This window comes from Mustelus asterias, chromosome 6 (assembly GCF_964213995.1).
Source record: "Mustelus asterias chromosome 6, sMusAst1.hap1.1, whole genome shotgun sequence".
NCBI classification, from domain to species: domain Eukaryota; kingdom Metazoa; phylum Chordata; class Chondrichthyes; order Carcharhiniformes; family Triakidae; genus Mustelus; species Mustelus asterias.
Genome location: NC_135806.1, coordinates 12,271,145 through 12,292,405, shown reverse-complemented (window position 1 = coordinate 12,292,405; position 21,261 = coordinate 12,271,145). Strand labels below are relative to the sequence as shown.

General features: G+C 46.7%; 1 protein-coding gene across 1 annotated transcript in view; it reads left to right on the top strand.

Annotated features, from left to right (window-relative positions):
• Positions 1 to 21,261, top strand: part of LOC144494770 (phospholipid-transporting ATPase ABCA1-like) — a 159,262-nt gene that overhangs the window by 86,384 nt on the left and 51,617 nt on the right. The window contains exons 11-21 of the mRNA XM_078214083.1: positions 1,035 to 1,151; positions 5,520 to 5,717; positions 6,518 to 6,723; positions 7,130 to 7,306; positions 8,892 to 9,114; positions 11,259 to 11,480; positions 12,153 to 12,357; positions 15,563 to 15,676; positions 16,555 to 16,726; positions 18,219 to 18,350; positions 21,047 to 21,186. Of these exons, the coding sequence (XP_078070209.1) occupies positions 1,035 to 1,151; positions 5,520 to 5,717; positions 6,518 to 6,723; positions 7,130 to 7,306; positions 8,892 to 9,114; positions 11,259 to 11,480; positions 12,153 to 12,357; positions 15,563 to 15,676; positions 16,555 to 16,726; positions 18,219 to 18,350; positions 21,047 to 21,186 (1,906 nt within the window). The remainder of the gene's footprint in view (positions 1 to 1,034; positions 1,152 to 5,519; positions 5,718 to 6,517; positions 6,724 to 7,129; positions 7,307 to 8,891; positions 9,115 to 11,258; positions 11,481 to 12,152; positions 12,358 to 15,562; positions 15,677 to 16,554; positions 16,727 to 18,218; positions 18,351 to 21,046; positions 21,187 to 21,261) is intronic.

The following is a 21,261-nucleotide window of genomic DNA, read 5'->3' as shown; positions in this document are numbered from 1 at the left end:
CTAACTCCCTCCCCAGCTATTCTATGCTTTTCAAATTAATTATTATCCTTGGTTGTCTTCGTTGGAAAGCAGGCAATGTCCCTAAGTTCACTGGGAGCTTTAAGAGTCAGCCATAAGTGTGGGGTTGTGGTTGTCCCCATCCGGTTCGGGTAGATGTGAAAGATCCCAGGTACTATTTTTGTAGAATCCCTACAGTACAGAAGGAGGCCATTCAGCCCATCAAGTCTGCACTGACCATAATCCCACCCAGGCCCTATTCCCGTAACCCCACATATTTACCCTGCTAATCCCCCTGACACCAGGGTCAATTTACCATGGCCAATCATTCTAACCCGCACATCTTTGGACTGTGGGAGGAAACCGGAGCACCCGGAGGAAATCCACGCAGACACGGGGAGAAAGTGCAAACTCCGCACATAGTGACCCGAGGCCGGAATTGAACCTGGGTTCCTGCCGCTGTGAGACAGTAGTGCTAACCACTGTGCCACTGTGCCGCCCATCGGAGGAGAGTAGGGGAGTTCGTCCCGGTGTCCTGGCCAATACTTATCCCTCAATCAACATCACGATAAACAGATTATCTATTCATGAACAGATTGATGTTTGTTGGAATTTACAGCATGCAATTCAGTTGCTGTGTTTCCTACGTTACAAAAGTGACCACATTTCAGAAAGTACTTCATTGGCTATAAGTGCATTGAGAAGTTTGGAGGTCATGAAAAATGCTAAGGCCGGAATCTCACCACTGTTCATGCTGATGGGATTTTCCCATCCCGCCACAGTGAATGGAGAATTCTCTGACCTCGCTGCAGCAAGAGCATGGCATGAATGGCCGGTAAGATCGCGCCCTAAGTCTTTTGGCCTTCCATTTTTGTGCAATCGGGGAAACAAGCTGTTGGTCAGCTTTTTATTTTTCTCAGCGTTCGGCCTTTTCTGGGTGAGCATTGCATGTATAATTACAACAAAATCGGTCCACCCAACTTACAACCGATATGCCTGCTCAACTTGTATCTCAAGGCTGGCTTGCTTTATTTCAGGTGAACAAGACCTTTCAAGAGCTAAGTGTCTTCAGAGAGGTTGGAGAGATGTGGGGAGAGATTGGACCAAAGATCTGGGAATTTATGGAAAGAGGTCAAGCAATGGATCTGATTCGGGTAAGTAGACATTGGTGGCTGGGTACACTCTTAGTCTCTCTGTGTCGTCATTCTGTCTCACATAGAATCCCTGCAGTGCAGAAGGAGGCCATTCGGCCCATCAAGTCTCCAATCACCAGCCAGGCCCTATCCCCTTAACCCCACACATTTACCCTAGCTAGTCCCCCTGACACTAAGGGACAATTTAGCACGGCCACTCCACCTAACCCACACATTTTGGACTATGGGAGGAAACCAGAGCACCCAGAGGAAACCCACGCAGACATGGGGAGAACGTGCAAACTTCACCCAGACAGTCACCCAAGCTGGGAATTGAACCCGGGTTTCTGGCGCTGTGAAACAGCAGTACTAACTACTGTGCCACCGTGTCACCCTACATTGTTGATTAATTCTGGAATGAATTAGCACGATCTGTACGCCACAAACAAGACAAAACCATAATCTAAACTGCTTGTCTCTGTACTTCATTGACACCATTTAGACAGAATGTCTGGATGAGTGCAGCTCCAACAACACTCAAGAAGCTCAACACCATCTAAGACAAAATAACCTGCTTGGTAGGCACCCCATTCCACTAACTTAAACATTCACTCCCTCCACCACCAACTGTGACAGCAGTGTGTACCATCTGCAAGATGCACTGCTGCAGTTCACCAAGGCGTCTTCGCCAGCACCTTCTGAACCTTCAAACTCTTTTCAGCTAGAAGAACCAGGGCAGCACACACATGGGAACATTACCACCTGCAGGCTCCCCTCCAAGCCAGGCGCCATCCTGACATGGAAATATACATATCTCTGTTCCTACACTGTCACTGTCGCGGCTCAACGCCACCTTCTCAAGGACAATTAGGAATGGGCAATAAATGCTGGGTCTCGCCAGCGACGTTCGCATCCCGTGAAAGAATACAAACAAAATTGACCATTTTGTGATTGACAGTTTTTCCCCTCCATTTTGGGTACCCATTCAGCAGTTGGTCCAAACACTCCGGTCAATAGTATAGTCAAAAGTACACATGGCCTTCACTCAGCACGTGTGGGTGGCAATGTTGTTGCAATCAATAAATATGATGGAACTTTACTTTTGTTACCTTATGGCTGGCAGCTGGATAAGGTAGTACTCATTCAGCATAAGGTGTTCAGGAAATGTGACGCACCCTTTTCAGAAATGGGACATTCAGTACATTTTTCCCTTTTAGCAATCTGTACATATATCTTCAGTTGCAAAATAGCCACGTACTTGACTAACCCAGAAGTGGCTGAGCATGCAGGAAGTCAGACTGTAATTTTGGTGTCTCCACTTAGCAGTAGGTTTGTCACTTGCTCTCGTGACTTCCTGTTCCTTAAATCTCCACAAGTCCCTCTTCGAACAGAGAACTCCGCTCTCACCAGCATCCTGCTTGGTGGCTAACACACATAAGCAAAGGTCTTTTCCTCTGCTTTTTCCTGTTCATTTCTCTGTTTCCGTGTGTCTCCGTGTCCAGAAAACAAACTGTCTTTCCTCTGTCTCATCGTGTGAAAGCTGTCACTTGACTTTCTTTAGGTTACAGTTACGAATCACATGGGCCTGTCTCCGGGCAGAGTTTAGTGCGATCGCCAGGCTCCTTTTTCGGGGCACCTTATTTCACCTTAAATGATAGGAGACAGTTTAAAACATAACCGTCTTATATAGTCTTGCATTCATAACGACATAGAACTTAGAAGTCATAGAATAGAATCATAGAATCTTTACAGCACAGAACATAGAACACAGAACATTACAGCGCAGTACAGGCCCTTCGGCCTTCGATGTTGCGCCGACCAGTGAAACCAATCTAAAGCCCATCTAACCTACACTATTCCAATATCATCCATATGTTTATCCAATGACCATTTAAATGCCCTTAATGTTGGCATTCAGCCCATCGAGTCTGCACTGAAAACAAATCCATCCTATCCCTGTATCCCCACACATTTATCCTGTTAATCTCCCCGAAATTAGTTCAATTTAGTATGGCCAATCAACCTAACCCGCACATCTTTGGAGTGTGGGAGGAAACCAGAGCACCCGGAAGAAACCCACGCCGACACAGGGAGAATGTGCAAGCTCCACATAGACAGTGACCCAAGCCAGGAATCGAACCCGGGTCCCTGGCGCTGTGAGGCCATGATGTGGAGATGCCGGCTTTGGACTGGGGTAAACACAGTAAGAAGTCTCACAACACCAGGTTAAAGTCCAACAGGTTTATTTGGTAGCACAAGCCACTAGCTTTCGGAGCGTGCATCTTTGTAGAAACTTGATGTCTGAGTCGATACGAGTGATCTTCTTGGAGATCCTCTCCACTTGGAGCCAGCAGTTTGCAGTGTTGCTGTGAGGCAGCAGTGCTCACCACTGTGCCACCGTGCCGCCCCCAAGTATACACTCCCAAGTGTACAACACAGAAGGAATTAGGCTCATTGTCTTTGTGTAAACTCTTTGCTTAAGCAATCCAAAATTGACCCCACTGCCCTGCTCTATCTCCAGTGTTGTCCTCTGATTCAAATATATGGAAGTCTAAACATGCACCTCCTCCTACTGCCTCTCTGTCTCTCACTTTGCTCCCAAAAGCTAGCCAGTGTAAGCCACCCGAATGCACTCTAGCACCTATTTATTTTGAATTATAATGCTTTCATAAGCTAACAATCATGGTTTAGTTTAATTATTTGCAGGAGTTTGTTTTTCCCATATTAAATGCCAGTTTCAACATTTCCTGACTCCCCTCGCAAGCAAGGATTTGTTGTGTTTATTTGATTTGGAAATCATGAGCCTGGAGGTTCACAGCGAACCCACCTTGAAGCCCCAAGTTTTATTCCTTTGCTGATAAATGAGTCTAGTCACATCGAGACAAGTGTGTAAGCTATCTTTCCTAATGGAATAAAAATGAGCATCTTACTGGCAGCAATCTGAATCTGTGCACTCGCTATGCCCACTCTTTGTAATTAAGCAAGTATGTACATTAAGTATGGGTTGCGTGCGGGGAACATGGGAGTGTTGTTATCGACTGTCTAATTGGCAGAGAACTTGGCAAAGTCCGTTCATTATTTGTGCTTCAGTTGTCTATGAATGACTTTATGTGAACTGCATTGTCCCCTGGTGGAGAATGCAGGAACTATGCAATGAATAAAAAACCATGAGGACTGCACTGGCATCAGTACAATGAAATCTACCCAGAAGCTTTCCTACTTAGTTGGTTGACACTTCTGATTGGCCATATCTGCTCAAGCAGTATCTGGCCCAAGTCTTGTTGCTTTTAGAAATGTTTCAGGAGAGGAACCAACATTCAGTTAGCTCATTCCTTAACTCCTGTTACCCACTTTGGTTCCATGACCCTGAATAGCCTATGTTTTGACATTTTCCTTTGACCTACCCTCAGCAGATTTGAAATGGGTTTCCCCAAGGCCTAATGGGCAGATGCATGATTCTGAATTGCCCAGTCTTTCAAGTTGGATTGAGTTAACTGATTTTCTCCAGAACTGTGGGGCTGGATTATGCCGCCTGTTTTAAATGTACTTCTGGCAAAGTACACTCAGGATATTCTGGAAAGAGCACTTGCAGAGGCATCAGGCTTGATTGTGATTCCTCCTGTAGCCCAGCAGCACTCCCATGAGTTGAAATATTATCAGTCGCTTCAACAAATCAATGGCAAAAGTTTCAGAGGAAATATGCAAGAGAAGAGATGAGGAGAATTTTTTTTAACGCAGTGGCACACTGCTGCCTCACAGTGCCAGGGACCTGAGTTTGATTCCCGGCTCGGGTCACTATCTGTGCGGAGTCTGCACGTTCTCCCCGCGTCTGCGTGGGTTTTCTCTGGGCGTTCCGGTTTCCTCCCGCACTCCAAAAGACGTGCTGGTTAGGTGCATTGGCCGTGCTAAATTCTCCCTCAGTGCATCCGAACAGGCGCCGGAGTGTGGTGACTGGGGGGATTTTCACAGTAACTTCATTGCAGTGTTAATGTAAGCCTACTTGTGACACTAATAAATAAACTTTAAAAATTGTCAGGATCAGGAGTCCACTGCCTGAAAGGATAGTGGGAGCAGATTCAATCGTAACTTTCAAAAATACATTGGATAAATAAATAAAAAGGAAACAGTTCCAGAAAGAGAGTGTGATGAATAAGTTGCTCTTTCCAGGAGGCACAATGGCTGCCGCATTTGGGAGGGAAGAGATAAGGGGGATTATCAGAGATGGAAAAGAAATTTGCCTCTGACGTATCTACGTTCAGCTATGTTCTTCTCTCATTTTAATTGACTCCAGACCTGATCTTGCCACTGGGAGGCAGCACAGACAGGCCTCACCACCATTAAATACTGTATTGACATCAAATGTTTTGCTTTCACTTCTAATCTCCGCAGAGTCTATTGAAGAAGCACGTCACTGCCAAGTACGTTGACTCGAAGTTAGCTGGAACCTCTTGGACGGCCGCTGACCTCTCCAATTTCCTCGCTAAATACCCAGAGGAGGCCCATCACCCAAACAGGTCAACGAACACCTGGAGGGAGGCTTACAATGTGACCGAACAGGCAATTCACAAAATATCACTCGCTATGGAGGTCAGTCTTAACTGTCTTTAGCATGGTCATTCCAACCAATTTGCCCCATCTGATAAAAATTTGTCTTGCAGCCTCCATCGGTAGGTTTGTGTTGGTTGCTTGGGGGTAGAGTTTCTACCTGCCACACAGAAGACTGGCGTTCGGCTCCCAGCCATTGCAGGACCTTTAAGAATGGCACCAGAACAGAAAGGCTTTCCCCATTAGGAAAAACTGAACAGGCTAGCTTTCTTTTCTCTGGAACAGCAAAGGGCTGACTCAAGACCTAATAGAGTTCTTTAAGATAATGAAAGGGTTTGAGAGGGTAGATCCTTCTGGGTAAAACCACAACCGAGTACCATATTTATAAAATAATCACTAATCAATCCAACAGGGAAATTCTAGATATGCATAGAATCTTATAGTGCAGAAGGAGGCCATTCAGCCCATTGAGTCTGCACCGACCACAATCCCACCCAGGCCCTATCCCCGATAACCCCAAACATTTACCCTGCTAAACCCCCTGACACTAAGGGTCAAATTAGCATGGCCAATCCACCTAACCTGCACATCTTTGGACTGTGGGAGGAAACCGGAGCACCCGGAAGAAACCCACACAGACAACATGCAATCTCCACACAGACAGTGACCAAGCCAGAATTGAACCCAGGTCCTAGGCGCTGTGAGGCAGCAGTGCTAGCCACTCTGCCACTGTGCCGACTCAGTGGCTTATTTCTTTGCTGTGATGACTCTATGGTGAGCTGGATAAGCTTGGTGACGGTGCTTGACCGGATGTTAACTGTAACTTCTCTCTCCGTTCCCAGTGCATAAAGTGGGACAAATTGGAGGCCGTATCCACGGAGGAGAAGCTAATAAACAAGTCCATGGAACTGCTGGATGAAAGGAAATTCTGGGCTGGAATTGTCTTCCTAGGATCTGACTCGAAGAGTACAAAGCCATCAGAGCACGTCAAGTACAAGATTCGGATGGATATAGACAATGTGGAGAGGACAAACAAGATCATGGATGGGTAAGGCAATCAGAGCGGCATCACTTTAAAAGCCTTTACATATGGAGGGAAACGTGTTGAGGACTTTGCTCACTGCTTCATCAAAGCTACTGCAGCTGAGAGTGATGCTTATTTGGGCGGCACGGTGGCACAGTGGTTAGCACTGCTGCTTCACAGCGCCAGGGACCTGGGTTCAATTCCTGGCTTGGGTCACTGTCTGTGTGGAGTTTGCACGTTCTCCCCGTGTCTGCGAAGGTTTCCTTCTCCCATAGTCTGAAAGATGTGCTGGTTAGGTGCATTGACCCAAACAGGCACCGGAGTGTGGCGACTGGGGGAATTTCACATTAACTTCATTGCAGTGTTAATGTAAGCCTTACTTGTGACACTAATAAATAAACTTTACTTTTTTCCTGTGCTTTTCATACAGCTACTGGGATCCTGGTCCTCGTGCCGACCCATTTGAAGATCTCCGGTACATTTGGGGTGGTTTCTCTTACCTCCAGGATATAATAGAGCACGCAATTATCCGCACCGTGACAGGGAGCAATAAGAAAACTGGCGTGTATATTCAGCAGATGCCTTACCCCTGCTACGTGGATGATTTGTAAGTTAAAAGAATCAACTTCTTGACTTCCAACAGAGGATTTAGTTCCCTTCCTTTTGAATCTCGCACGGCAGGCCTGAAGGAGCTGGTGGACAACCCGCACAGCTTCAGATCGCCTGTACTTCCGTGTCTTAACTGGGCGGCACGGTGGCACAGTGGTTAGCGCTGCTACCTCACAGCGCCAGGGACCCGGGTTCGATTCCTGGTTTGGGTCTCTGTCTGTGCGGAGTCTGCACGTTCTCCTCATGTCTGCATGGGTTTCCTCTGGGAGCTTCGGTTTCCTCCCACAGTCCAAAGAAGTGCGGGTTAGGTGCATTGGCCAGGTTAAATTGCCCCTTAATGTCCCAGGTTGCGTAGGTTGGAGGGGTAAATATATGGGGTTAGGGGGATAGGGCCTAGGTGGGATTGTTGGTAGTGCAGACACAATGGGCCGAATGGTCTCCTTCTGCACTGTAGGGGTTCTATCTATTCTATCTAACACACATCAAACCCCTCTTCCTCCCAGCCCTGTCCTCACTGGCCTCGGCTTAAGCAATGCCTTCCTTTATAATATCCTCATCCCTATCTCAATTCCTTCCCTGGCTTCATCCCCTTCATCTCTGCAGCTTCCTCCAACACCCTTCCCTCATCAAGAGTCTGCAATCCTACCATTCTTGGCTACTTAAGTATCCTGAATTTCCATCTGTCCAGCAGGAAAGGCTGTACCTTCAGCTGCTGAGACTCCAGGGACTCCCTCTTTAAATCTTTCTATCCCTCTTTTTCATCCTTTAAAGCATTCGTTAAAACCTGTCACTTTGACCAAGCTTTTGGTCAACTGCCCTAATATTTTCTTACATGTCTGGTATCAGATTTTGTTTGATTACTCTCCTCTGGGGTGCCTTGGGACACTCTGCTATGTAAAAGGTGCTATGTAAATTAAACCTCATCACTTTTGTTCTTGAGAAACTTAAGGAAGAAATATGCAGTGTTCTTAAAATCAGTGCAGAACGAGGCCAATTGGCCCATCGAGTCCGCACTGACCACAATCCCACCCAGGTCCTATCCAGGTAGCCCCACATATTTTCCCTGCTAATCCCCCTGGCACTAGGGTCAATTTATCATGGCCAATCCAGCTAACCTACATATCTTTGGACACTAAGGGGCAATTTAACATGGCCAATCCACCTAACCTGCACATCTTTGGACTGTGGGAGGAAACCGGAACACCCGGAGGAAACCCATGCAGACACCGGGAGAATGTGCAAACTCCACACAGACAGTGACCCAAAATCGGAATTGAACCCAGGTCCCTGACGCTGTGAGGCAGCAGTGCTAACTACCATGCCACCGTGCTGCCTTTACTCCCATTCTGTGTTGGAGGCAACAATAAATACCTCACAATAACCAGGTGCCCAAGTATTAACCTCAAATGTTTCCAAATCCCTGCATCTGACTCTCATACCAAACGTTTGAAATGTTCTTTGCTTTCATCTGATCGAGGAGATCACATTAAAGTCTTTGTTTAAATGCACTCGCTTGTGTCCATGTCTGAAGAGTTCAAAGGATAAAACCTCAGAAATGTCCTCCTTCTGCCGTTTGACCTTAGGTTCCTTCGCGTCTTGAGTCAGTCACTGCCTCTCTTCACCACCCTGGCCTGGATATACTCTGTCGCTGTGATCATTAAAGGGATAGTCTATGAGAAGGAAGCACGGCTCAAGGAGACCATGAGAATTATGGGGTTGAGTAGCGGCACCTTGTGGCTCAGCTGGTTCATCAGCAGCTTAATTCCTCTTCTCATCAGTGCAGCCCTGCTGGTGGTCATTCTGAAGGTAAGTGATTCTATTGTTAACCAAATAAAGTTGGCTCTGTGTTGCCTTCAGCCTTCCTTTTCCCATGCAGAAGTTCCTGGAATTCCGCTTGTGTTGGTAGACGTTTGAAAGTGGTTGGAAGTGAGTGTGGGGCTGAATGTCCCCGATGTTTCTCAGTAGCTTAGCTGGATCCACATTCACCCATGCTGAAGACTTTTCGTTTTCGGGGCTGCTGAAGAGATCGTTGATGGAGTGGGAGAATTCCCTGGAATTTCCCTTTCTCCAAACGAAATCTGCGGCAAGGTTTCTTCAGTGATTTTGCGGGAAGGGTACAAAGTAATTGAAAAAAATCTTTTGTCTTTTAAAAAGCATTTAGACAGTTACATGGGTAAGATGGGTATAGAGGGATATGGGCCAAACGCGGGTAATTGGGACTAGCTTAGTGGTTAGATAAAAAGGGCGGCATGGACAAGTTGGGCCAAAGTGCCTGTTTCTATGCTGTAAACCTCAATGGCTCTGGAAATTAAAAACACAAGATCATATGAATTCAGAGCAGGAGTAGGCCATTCTGCCCATCAAGCCTGCTCTGCCATTTACCAAGATCATGGCTGATCTGTTGCGGCCTTAACTCCACTTTCCTGACTGTCCTGCCCACAACTTTTAACTGCCCTGTCGTCAAAATATTCACAACCTCTGGATGTACTAAATTGTTTTACGGCCAATTGAAATACTTCTGAGGTTATAAATTAGCACACAGTAAGATCCCACAGACAGAAATGGTGATAATGGCCAGATCATCTGTGTTTGAAAGAGAAATATTGGCCTGGACACATTTAAGAAGTCCTCTACACTTCTCTGGAATCGTTCGTGGAGAGCTTTTCCATCGACCCAAGAAGGACCTCAGTTTAAAATCTCTCATGAAAACCGGCACCGATGGCAATGTGGAACTCCCTCAGTACTTCACTGAGAATGTCAGCTTGATGGGGACAATTACCCACCTTCTGACTCGGAGGCAAGAGTGCTACAATAAGAGAGGCTACCAAGACCCGATTGATACCTTTAACCTTGATTAGTATGCAAAGCGGTTCCAGCTCGTGTTTGGGTCAGTGTCTCATACCTCTGCCAGCTAAGTTCACATTGCATTATAACTTGAAATTGTATCTATATGTATTGAGTCAGTTAGAATTGTATTCTTTGGAGTTCAGAAGAATGAGGGAGGGATCTCATAGAAACCTATAAAATTCTAACAGGACAGGGCAGGGTAGATGCAAGAAGGATGTTCCTGATGGTGGGGGTGTCCAGAACCATGGGTCACAGTCTGAAGACACAGGGTAGATGGTTTAGAACACAGATGAGGAGAAATTTCTTCACCCAGAGAGAATCATAGAATCCCTACAGTGCAGAAGGAGGCCATTCAGCCCATCATGTCTGCACTGACCACAATCCCACCCAGGCCCTATTCCCGTAACCCCACATATTTACCCTGCTAATCCCCTGACACTAAGGGTCAATTTAGCATGGCCAATCAGCCTAACCCACACATCTTTGGACTGTGGGAGAAAACCGGAGCACCCGGAGGAAACCCATGCAGACATGGGGAGAATGTGCAAACTCTACACGGACAGTGACCTGAGGCTCGAATCGAACCCAGGTACCTGGCGACGTAAGGCAGCATTGCTAACCACCATGCTCACCATGCCACCCAATATTTCAGCATGTGGAATTTGCTTCCATAGAATGTAATTGAGGCCAAAACATTATATGTTATCAAGAAGGAGTTGGATATAGCACTTGAGACGAAGGGGATCAAAGGCTTTGAGGGGAAGGCGGGATCAGGCTATTGGTTTGGATGATTAGCCATGATCCTAATGAATGGGGGTGGCAGGCTCAAAGGGCCAAATGGCCTCCTTCCCCTCCTATTTTCTAAGTTTTTACATGGGTCCTTTAAACCTGCAATCATTTTGCTCTGTGGTTGGAGCCCAGCATGTATCAGGTGATGCAGTTTAGATTCAGATCTTACCTCAGCAATGCAATACGAAGTTTAGTTTCACCACAACCAGTTTTTGAACAGTTCTCATTTAGGTTTTGTTGATTTAATGCTCCTCAAAGTTAGGTTTGAAGCATTATTGAATTTTAACGATGATTCCTCTCCCTCACTCTTTCAGGAAGGGAACATCCTGCCTTACAGTAACCCCGTTGCCATCTTCACGTTCCTCGCTGTTTTTGGGGTGGTGACCATCTTACAATGCTTTTTGATCAGCACCATGTTCTCCAAAGCCAACCTGGCAGCGGCCTGTGGAGGGATCATCTACTTCACCCTGTACCTCCCTTACGTGCTCTGCATGGCCTGGCAGGAGTATATAACCTATCCGGTCAAAATCGTTGCTGTAAGTAGATCAATCGGTATCTGACTGTGTAACGACCAAATTCTGTGTTGTGGGGAAACATTTTTAAAACTTGCTCAAATCTTGCCCATTGTATTCAAAGCAAAGTATAAAGATTCACGCTTGTCACTAAACTAAAGAAAAAGACTTGAATATATGTCACATCTTCACAACCTCAGTGCTTCACAGTTCCTCACTGCTTTACGTCCAATTAAGTACATTTTGAAGTGCTATTAATTCTGTCATGTGGGTAACGCATCAACCAATTTGCACATGACAAGCTCCCAGAAAAAGCCAAGAGACAGTGACTAGATAATCTGTTTCTTATTTGGCTGAAGGATAAGTTTTGGCAGTGGAATGTCCGCCTGTGAGGTCAAACAGGTCCTCAATTCAAGCTCTCAACATGGCACCTCTGACAATGCAGCACTCCCATGCTACTGCACTGCAGTGCCAGTCTCAAACTCAAGTCTCTTGGAGTGGGCTTGAATGACGTTCAGAGTGTTTATTGAGGTTCTTCCTGACGATTGTAGTTGTGCTTCAGATTCGTTGCAGTTCCTATTTACAAAGGATTCTTGCCGTGAGGTAAAAATAATTACTACAACCACGAGCACTGATAACAATTGTTGACTTACACTAGTTGCCTCTCCCAGTTCCAACGTCTTCTTGCTTTTGCAGAGTCTGCTTTCCCCAGTCGCATTTGGTTTTGGCTTCGACTACTTTGCCCAGTTTGAGGAGCAGGGAATTGGAGTCCAGTGGCACAACCTCTTCTCGAGTCCCTCGAAAGGCGATGAGTATAACATCACCACCTCCATCATCCTCATGATAATCGACACGTTCCTCTACGGAGTCCTCACCTGGTACATCGAGGCAGTTTTCCCAGGTACAGATAATCATTCCAAAGTCAACAACCTCATCATCCCACTGGTGAAGTGAGGTGAATGGATCTGTTAGTATCGTTGTGTGGAATACTTTCTTCCCTCCAATTTTTTTTTGCTCCCTTACAATTATTGAGTTATAGAACTTAGGACAGTACAGGATAAAAAGCAAATTACTGCGGATGCTGTAATCTGAAACCAAAAGAGAAAATGCTGGAAAATCTCAGCAGGTCTGGCAGCATCTGTAAGGAGAGAAAAGAGCTGACGTTTCAAGTCCAGTTGACCTTTTGTCAAAGCTTTTCAAAGGGTCATCTGGACTCGAAACGTCAGCCCTTTTCTCTCCTTACAGATGCTGCCAGACCTGCTGAGATTTTCCAGCATTTTCTCTTTTGGTTGTAGGACAGTACAGCACAGGAACAGGCCCTTCAGCCCATGATGTTGTGCCGAACATAATGCTAAATTAAACTAATCCCTTCTGCCTGCCCTTGGTCCATATCCCTCCATTCCTTGCATTCTCATGTGCTTATCTAAAAGCCTCTGAAATGCCCCTATTGTATCTGCCTGCACCTCCCTCTTTGGCACGGTGGCACAGTGGGTTAGCACTGCTGCCTCACAGCACCAAGGACCCAGGTTCGATTCCCGGCTTGGGTCACTGTGCACACCGTGTCTGCTTGGCTTTTCGCCGGGTGCTCCGGTTTCCTCCTGCAGTCTGAAAGACGTGCTGATTAGGTGGATTGGCCATGCTAAATTCTCCCTCAGTGTACCCGAACAGGTACCCGAGAGTGGCGACTAGGGGATTTTCATAGTAACTTCATTGCAGTGTTAATGTAAGCCTACTGGTGACACTAATAAATAAACTTTAAATCTTGAAACTAAAAAAAATACCACTCTTGGCAGCGCATTACAAACCTCCCACTCTCTATCTCTCTAAAAGATTTGCCCCTCACATCTCCTTTGAACTTTCTCCCCCATAAAGAAAGTTTACATGTTCCCAGATTATTGTACACTGTAAAATTGTAGATTAATGACGCCACTCAGTGAATTGAAGATGGGAAGGATTTACAACAAACAGAGTTGATTTGACAGCGAACAGCCAATGTTAAAATAGTTTATTTAAATCGATTCACGACTGACAAGGCTCATGTCACCTGCGAAAAGCATGACTATTTTTCAGCAAAATACAGCGGGCGAAGGATAGTTGCTCATAATGCTAATTCTGGGTATAAAATCAATTCCAGTCACTTGAAGAATGTTGGTCTCCAGGCACGATTGAAGAGGGAAATTATCCAATCATCAGCATTTTGCTCAAGAGTTATCCTCTCACTTTAAGAATATTCAAGGCTGTCCACAGGTTTGGGATATGGTGGCAAAGTGATAATGTAACTGGACTCATAATCTAGAGATCTGGGCTAATAATCTATATTATATTCAAATCCTGCCGGGATAGCTGGGGAATTTAAATTCAATTACTTAACTACATTGGAAACAAAAAGCTAGGGTGGGATTTTCCGGCCGTGCTCGCCCCAAGTTGGGAAAATCCCGACCGAGGTCAACGGACCTTTGCATGGTCCACCCCCCGCCCACTACGATTCCCGTGGCGGACAAGATGGGAAAATTCCCCCCCCTAGTATCAGTAATGGTGATCGTGAAACAACTGGATTGTCACAGTAAAACCCCACCAGGTTCACTAATGGCCCTTTAGGGAAGAAAATCTGGCCACTATGTAACCCCTATCCGCCCTCTGAAATGGCCAGCAAGCCACTCAGTGGTATATAAGAAGGCAGCTCACATCACCTACTCAAGGGGCAATAAATTCTGGTCCTCCCAGCAACACCTACACAATGTGAGCGAATTAAAAATGAGGTTACGTGGTGCCTACTTTGAGAGTTGAAGACAACCATTGATCTCTTTACAATTGGGTGGAATAGCAAGGCAGCTAGATCAGAGGCATTACTCATCAGGTTGAATAGTTCACTATGAGGTGAATTGCTGCCCAATTCCAATGTAGTCTTGCCTTCGAAGGGAAAATAGGAGCAGGGATAAGCCATTCAGCCTCTTGGGCCTCTCTCCACTATTCAATTAGATTCGGGCTGATCCGTATCCTGACCCCACCTTCATTCCGTAATCCTCACTAACCTTGTTCGAGATTCCCATTGTGAAGAAGTGCTTCCTGACACCATCCCTGAATGGCTTGGCTCTCGCGTTACTCTTACGTCCCCTTGTTCTGAGCTCCCCCAAAAGAGGAATGTAGTTTTTCTCTATCCAGTGTGGAAGAGAGAGAATGTGTGTCTAGCCACACTGCCTTAATGGCCCTGGCCGAACTTGCAGAGGTACAACACAGCAATGTTTCATGTGTACACAGAGACCTTCTCTGGTTTCACAGGATGTGTGGCCGACTAGATCAGCTCCAAGTTTTCAATCCATGAACTTTTCAGTTGGGGAGGAGGGCTGTGGAAAACCCAGATTCAAGTAGATGGAGCATTTTTGTGACACACATCCAGCTGTTATACTGGAGCTGATGCAGTGTTCCTGCCCCAGACTGACTTATTTATTAAGTTATTTGGTCTCACTGGAGGCATTGGGGGCGATTTGACTTGGGTGCAATGGATTCAAGTTGAACATTGCTCCCAGTTTTCATTTCCTCATCATTTAACACCAAGATTGTTCCCGTTGTCACTTGCTAACATGCTGTGAATTCCGAATGAAACCTTGACTGTGTATTGGGATTTCTGGAAAGTTCTGCTTCATGATGGCCACATATAGGCTGGAATTTTACCGGCACGCCCGCCCCAATTACGGGGGCGGGCGAGGCTCGGAGAACGGCATTCTCCATTGGCTCTGAGTGAGATCGTACAAACCTCGGACAGATGTGCCGGTGAACTTCTGCCCGTAGTGTAGGTATTCATGTATTCAGCGTGGACTGATTTGGGAAGCGAGTCAGTTGAGAATCCGATTCCAAATTTAACCAGCGTGTAATATCATTGAATCTTACAGTGCAGAAAGAGGTCGTCCGGCCCATCAAGTCTGCACTGACCACAATCCCACCCAGGCCCTATCCCCATAACCTCATGCATTTACCCGAGCTAGTTCCCCGACACTAAAGGGCAATTTAGCATGGCCAATCCACCTAACCAAACCATATGAAACAAGGAAGTTAGATTTTCAGAGATGCAGCAGACTTCACATTTTTGTAATTCTCTTGTTATCCAGGTCAATATGGCATTCCCAAACCATGGTATTTTCCTTTCACCAAATCCTACTGGTGTGGAGACGTGGTTCAGAACATCAGGCACCCTGCATTGGCAAAGAATGCAAATTCACAGAGTAAGTGTTGAAGAATATTCTTTGTAATGAGTGATGTGTCTGCGAGATCACATAGATTTTTAGCTGCCGCCAAACGTTTATTTTAAATCGTGTTTCCATGACCGGTATTTTACAACCTCGCTCGGACAAGGCATGGCGGTAAAATTCCGGCACAAATTTCACCTCAAGTATTTATATCAGTTCTTGATTAAAGTAACGATATGCCCAAGAACGTGTCAGGAAACAATTCTCAGGTGCTGAAATCTTTTAATTAAAAAATGGATCCAGTGTTGGGTGAGGTGAGCGGTTGGGTTGGGGAAGTGGGGGATTGGGTACGGCCCTCTCGGAAGGGTAGTCTCTGGCTGCTCTTGCATCCAGGCAGGGAGGGCAGGCCACCAGGCCTGTCACAGCCTCCGAGCCTGTCACTGGCTTCTTACTCCCAGACTGGCTGTGTGGGGAAAGTGGAAAATTTCAACTGGATTTTCAGCCATCCACCTGCCTCTGAGTTCAGCCTTGCAGGGGCTAAAATCAGTGTCTTTTCATGAGAACTCTTGCCACCCACCCCCGTGGCGAGCAGATGGCCATTGGCCGCCGATAGGATCTTACAGATCCACCGGAGCCGATGGCCATTTTCGTTGCTCGCCTGCAGAGTGGGGAGGAGGGCATCTTGAGCGAGACTGGAAGACCCCACCAGCAGAAAGGGCCGGAAAATCCCTGCCTCTGTTTTTCTCACCACAGAAAATGCCTGACATGCCGAGTACTTCTGGCACATTCTCCTTTTATTCCAGTAACCCCAGCATTTCGCTATTTGTTCAGTAGGTATTGGGTTGGAACATTTTCAGGGCAATCTCGAGGCCTCCACATGATCCGAAACTTCCCTTTTTTCCCCTCTCTTTCAGATTGCGTGGAAGAGGAACCGAGTCACCTGAAACTTGGCGTTTCCATTCAAAACCTGGTCAAGATTTACCGCAACGGCAAGAAGCTGGCAGTCGACGGGCTCAGCCTGAGCTTTTACGAAGGACAGATCACCTCGTTCCTGGGACATAATGGAGCTGGCAAGACCACCACTATGTAAGGAGACTGTGCAAGAAATGAAAGCTGCCCAGTTGCTTGATGTGCGATGCTAGATCCAGGCAATTACTGGCTTCCGTATAGTCAAAGTTTGCATTTATGTGCGGCACCAGAATATGTCACAAAAATCTCTTGAGAGGTGTGGATCTTGATTGAGTGCTTTGAGGGATGGCAAGTCGGCAATCTGTTATATGTCACTCCCAATTCTTGTTCCTTTAGAGCTTGAGGCTGGATTTTATGTTCCCCTGCCAATGTGTTTGAAGGTGGATGGGCTTGTAAAATGCAGTGTTTGGCCTTTCTGCTGCCTGCGTGGCCACCCCCACCACTCTTACATTTTATGGGGATGGTGGAAGCACCAGGGGTCCCACCACATTCCCCCATCCCCTTTCCACCCCCCTACTTGGCCCTATTGAGGCCCTCAATTGGCCAATTGTTGACCACTTAAGCACCTCATCCCATCCCCATCACTATTGTACCCATAGCAGAGGGAGGTCCGCGCCAATCGGATATCCTGGATGTTTTAACTGGGCAAGTTGCTGTTGGGCAAGGGGCCTGCCTTATGGGCCCCTTGTACCCATTGGAGGCAACCTTCCCAACCAAGGTCATACCTCACTCCCCCCTCCCCTTTAACCTTCCCCCAACTCTTTTGAAACCTGGCCTCTCAACTCTCTGCGCTGAGTTCTTTATCTCCTCTTTCTCTTCAGGGTCCACCTGCTGACCCTATTGTGGCCACCTCTCAAATCTGGTGTTGCTGGGACAACAGAGCTGCCGGCCAATTGGATTAGCCGGCAGTTTAGTAAGGCAGGACTTCCTCCTCAGATGGGGTAGGAGGTGGTGCAGATGTCTTGCACTCAGTCGGTTAACTCCCCACCAAGTTTAAATGGCTGTGGAGCAGCTGGCTTTCACATTGGGTAAATCCCAACTGACTTTTCTTGGGGTGGGTGAGGTGGGCAGTGCCCCTTAAAATCCAGCCGCTTCTTCATCGTTGTTAAACGTTTGTGACAAATCTCTGAGTGCAAACAAAACAAGAATATCATAAAAGAATCATAGAATCCCTACAGTGCAGAAGGAGACCATTTGGCCCATCGAGCCTGCACCGACAACAATCCCACCAGGCCCTGTAACCCCACATATTAGATGGGATTTTACTTCCCACCCGAGATCAACGGACATTTCGTTGTCCGCCCCTCGCCCGCTCTGATTCCATGGCAGGCGGGGTGGTAGAATTCCGGTGATTTACTCCACTAATCCCCCTGACACTAAGGGGCAATTTAGCATGGCCAATCAACCTGACCCGCACATCTTTGGGAGGAAACCCACGCAGAGACGGGGGGAAACGTCCCAACTCCACACAGTCTCCCAAAGCCGGAATCGAACCCGGGTCCCTGGCGCTGTGAGACAGCAGTACTGTGCTATCGGAGATTTTGGGAAAAGTGACTCCTTTATGCCAAGCTGCAGTTTTACACAATTTGTTAACCTTTTTTTTAAACAGGTCAATCTTGACAGGACTGTTCCCGCCAACCTCCGGAACCGCCTACATTCTGGGAAAAGATATCTGTTCTGACTTGGATTCCATCCGGCAAAGCCTGGGGGTGTGTCCGCAACACAATGTCCTTTTTGATATGTAAGTGCCAATTGGGAAGTTCCGTCAGTGAATCCTGGGCCGTTTTTTTCAATCATAGAATTGCTCATGAGTGCTGTAGTCAGTGCAGACTCTCTGGAGTAGTTTGTCCCACTGAACATACCTGAAAGCTTATGAGGCATTTCCATTTCACCCTCTTTGGGGCGAATTTTACCATCCCACCCACCACGGGAATCGGAGCGGGAGAGAGGCGGACCATGGAAAGGTCCGTTGACCTCGGGTGGGATTTTCCAGTTTCGGGGCAAGCGGGGCCAGAAAATCCCGCCCTTAATCTTCTAATATTATCTAAAGTCATGATCATTTTCAGAAACCCTCACCCCCCCTCCCAACCTCACTCGCCGTTAATGCTATGCTCCAGAGATTTCTCTGCAACATAATGCTGGTGGAAGCCACTAAGTAGTCGGTGACTAATATGTGGCAAGAGTGAGGCAGTACTGTGTGATAGCTTTGCAATAAATCCCAAAAGTGACACATCATGTGCATACATTGTTTGAAAATAACATTTGACTCGTGTAAGTCACAAGACTACAACCACAGCACATTATAATTTACTGATATTGTTGACGTTTTAATACCATAAACAAAAGGGACCTGCACTGAACCACGCAGGTCCTGAGGTTTCCAGACCTGATTGCCCACCAGTGCTGATCTCAGTAGGTTGGTGACAGGGTGTAACAATTGGCATCTGCATTCTTGGGCTAACGATTTCTGCTTCTGACGATAATCTGGTGACTCATACGTATAAAGACAGGGCTAGGATTGTCTGTGATTCCCTCTGGATTGGATTAACTGGCTGAAATTGTCATGTCTGACAGAATGAAGTGGTAACTACTGAGGGGGGCGCGGGTACCTCTGATAGTGTAACACAGCAAGGGTGTGACCTTTCAGGAGAGTTGGAGGCAAAAAGTGGGGGTGTGGGAGTGGTAGAGAAGCCAGTTGACGCCAGCCCTCCACAAGTGTCAGGTGTATGGTTCCCTCCCACCCACATGTCCAAAATTGCTCTCAGATCCTCAGAGATGATTAAGGCATTTGTAAATTATCCACCCATCATCATCTCCACTGACCAGCTATACCCCTCAAGAGTTTGCCCTCTCTCTCAAACACCTTCTTTCCTCACTTCAAGCACTGGAGCCATCAGGGCTTAAATTTAACATCAGTGCGTCTGAGGTAAAATGAGCAGAATGGTGATAAATCTAACAATGGGAATACAGTTCTCAATATGGAGTTGGGGACCCAGGTGGTTGAAGAAAATGAGAGGCCAATCCAACGTTGTCAGGTGAAAACCTGATAAAGAGGCGAATATATAGAAGTGCCCTATTTTCTGACATTATTTCATTATAAGGACTCTTTATTATCTCGGTTATCTCCTGTCAGCTCACCTTTAATTGCAGATTACCTCAAGCAAGAGGGTGGGAAGCCATCTTGTTTTCTTAGGTGGCACGGTGGCACAGCGGTTTGTACTGCTGCCTGACAGCGCCAGCGACCTGGGTTCAATCCCAGTTTGAGTCACTGTCTGTGTGGAGTTTGCACATTGTCCTCGTTTTCTCCTCGGGTTTCCTCCGGGCGCTCCGGTTTCCTCCCACAGTCCAAAGATGTGCAGGTTAAGAACTTAAGAACTAGCAGCAGGAGTAGGCCATCTGGCCCCTCGAGCCTGCTCCCCCATTCAATAAGATCATGGCTGATCTTTTCGTGGACTCAGCTCCACTTATCCACCCACTCACCATAACCCTTAATTCCTTTACTGTTCAAAAATGTATCTATCCTTGCCTTAAAAACATTCAATGAGATAGCCTCAACTACTTCACTGGGTAGGGAATTCCACAGATTCACAACCCTTTGTGTGAAGAAGTTCCTCCTTCAGTTGGATGGATTGATTATGTTTATGTTTAATTCCTTAGTGTCCCAAGATGTGCAAGTTAGGGGTATTAGTTTATTTATTAGTGTCACAAGTAGACTTACATTAACACTGCAATGAGTCTCCTGTGAAAATCCCCTAGTCGCCACACTCCGACTCCTGTTCGGTTACACTGAGGGAGAATTTAGCACAGCTAATGCACCTAACCAGCACGACTTTCGGACTGTGGGAGGAAACCGGAGCACTCGGAGGAAACCCACGCAGACACGGGGAGAACGTGCAAACTCCGCACAGACAGTGACCCAAACGGGAATTGAACCCGGGTCCCTGGTGCTGTGAGGCAGCAGTGCTACCACCATACCAGTGGGATAAATACATGGGGTTAAGGGGATAGAGTCTGGATAAGATACTCCGTTGGAGAGTCGGTGCAGACTCAGTGGGCTGAATGGCCTCCTTCTGCACTATAGGGATTCTATGATTCCTGTACAGCTTCTGCTAAACACTGTATGTAGGCAACTGTGACACGGGCAGGGCTGCCATTACCTTCCCTCAGCTGAAATGAAGAGTTTGTGTGGCTTTAATTATTTGGTGTTGCTCAATTAGCAAAGTTACTTACGCATCATGAGGGTTTGTAGGGCTAAGCTCTACACTAATTTCAGATTGTGATCTCTGGTTCGTTAGCAGTGTCTAGTCCTGTTATCGCCCCCCCCCCCCCCCCGCCCCACCCCCACCCCCCGCATGCTCATTTATTCACAGAGGTCAAAAATTAAATGTTCAGTCAGTCAGATTCCTTTGTAACTAAAGACCGTTCTGAATTTCTCAGGCTTACTGTCGAGGAACATGTCTGGTTTTACGCGCGGCTAAAGGGACTGTCGAAGAAAGAGGTGAAGGCAGAGGTGGAGCAGATGGTCTTGGACGTGGGACTGCCCAACAAACGCAAAGAAACAACCAACAAACTTTCGGGTGAGTCACCTTTCTGTACTGGGTGCAGATACTCAAAACAATACTAATCCAATTGGTTCATTGACCTTTCTACTG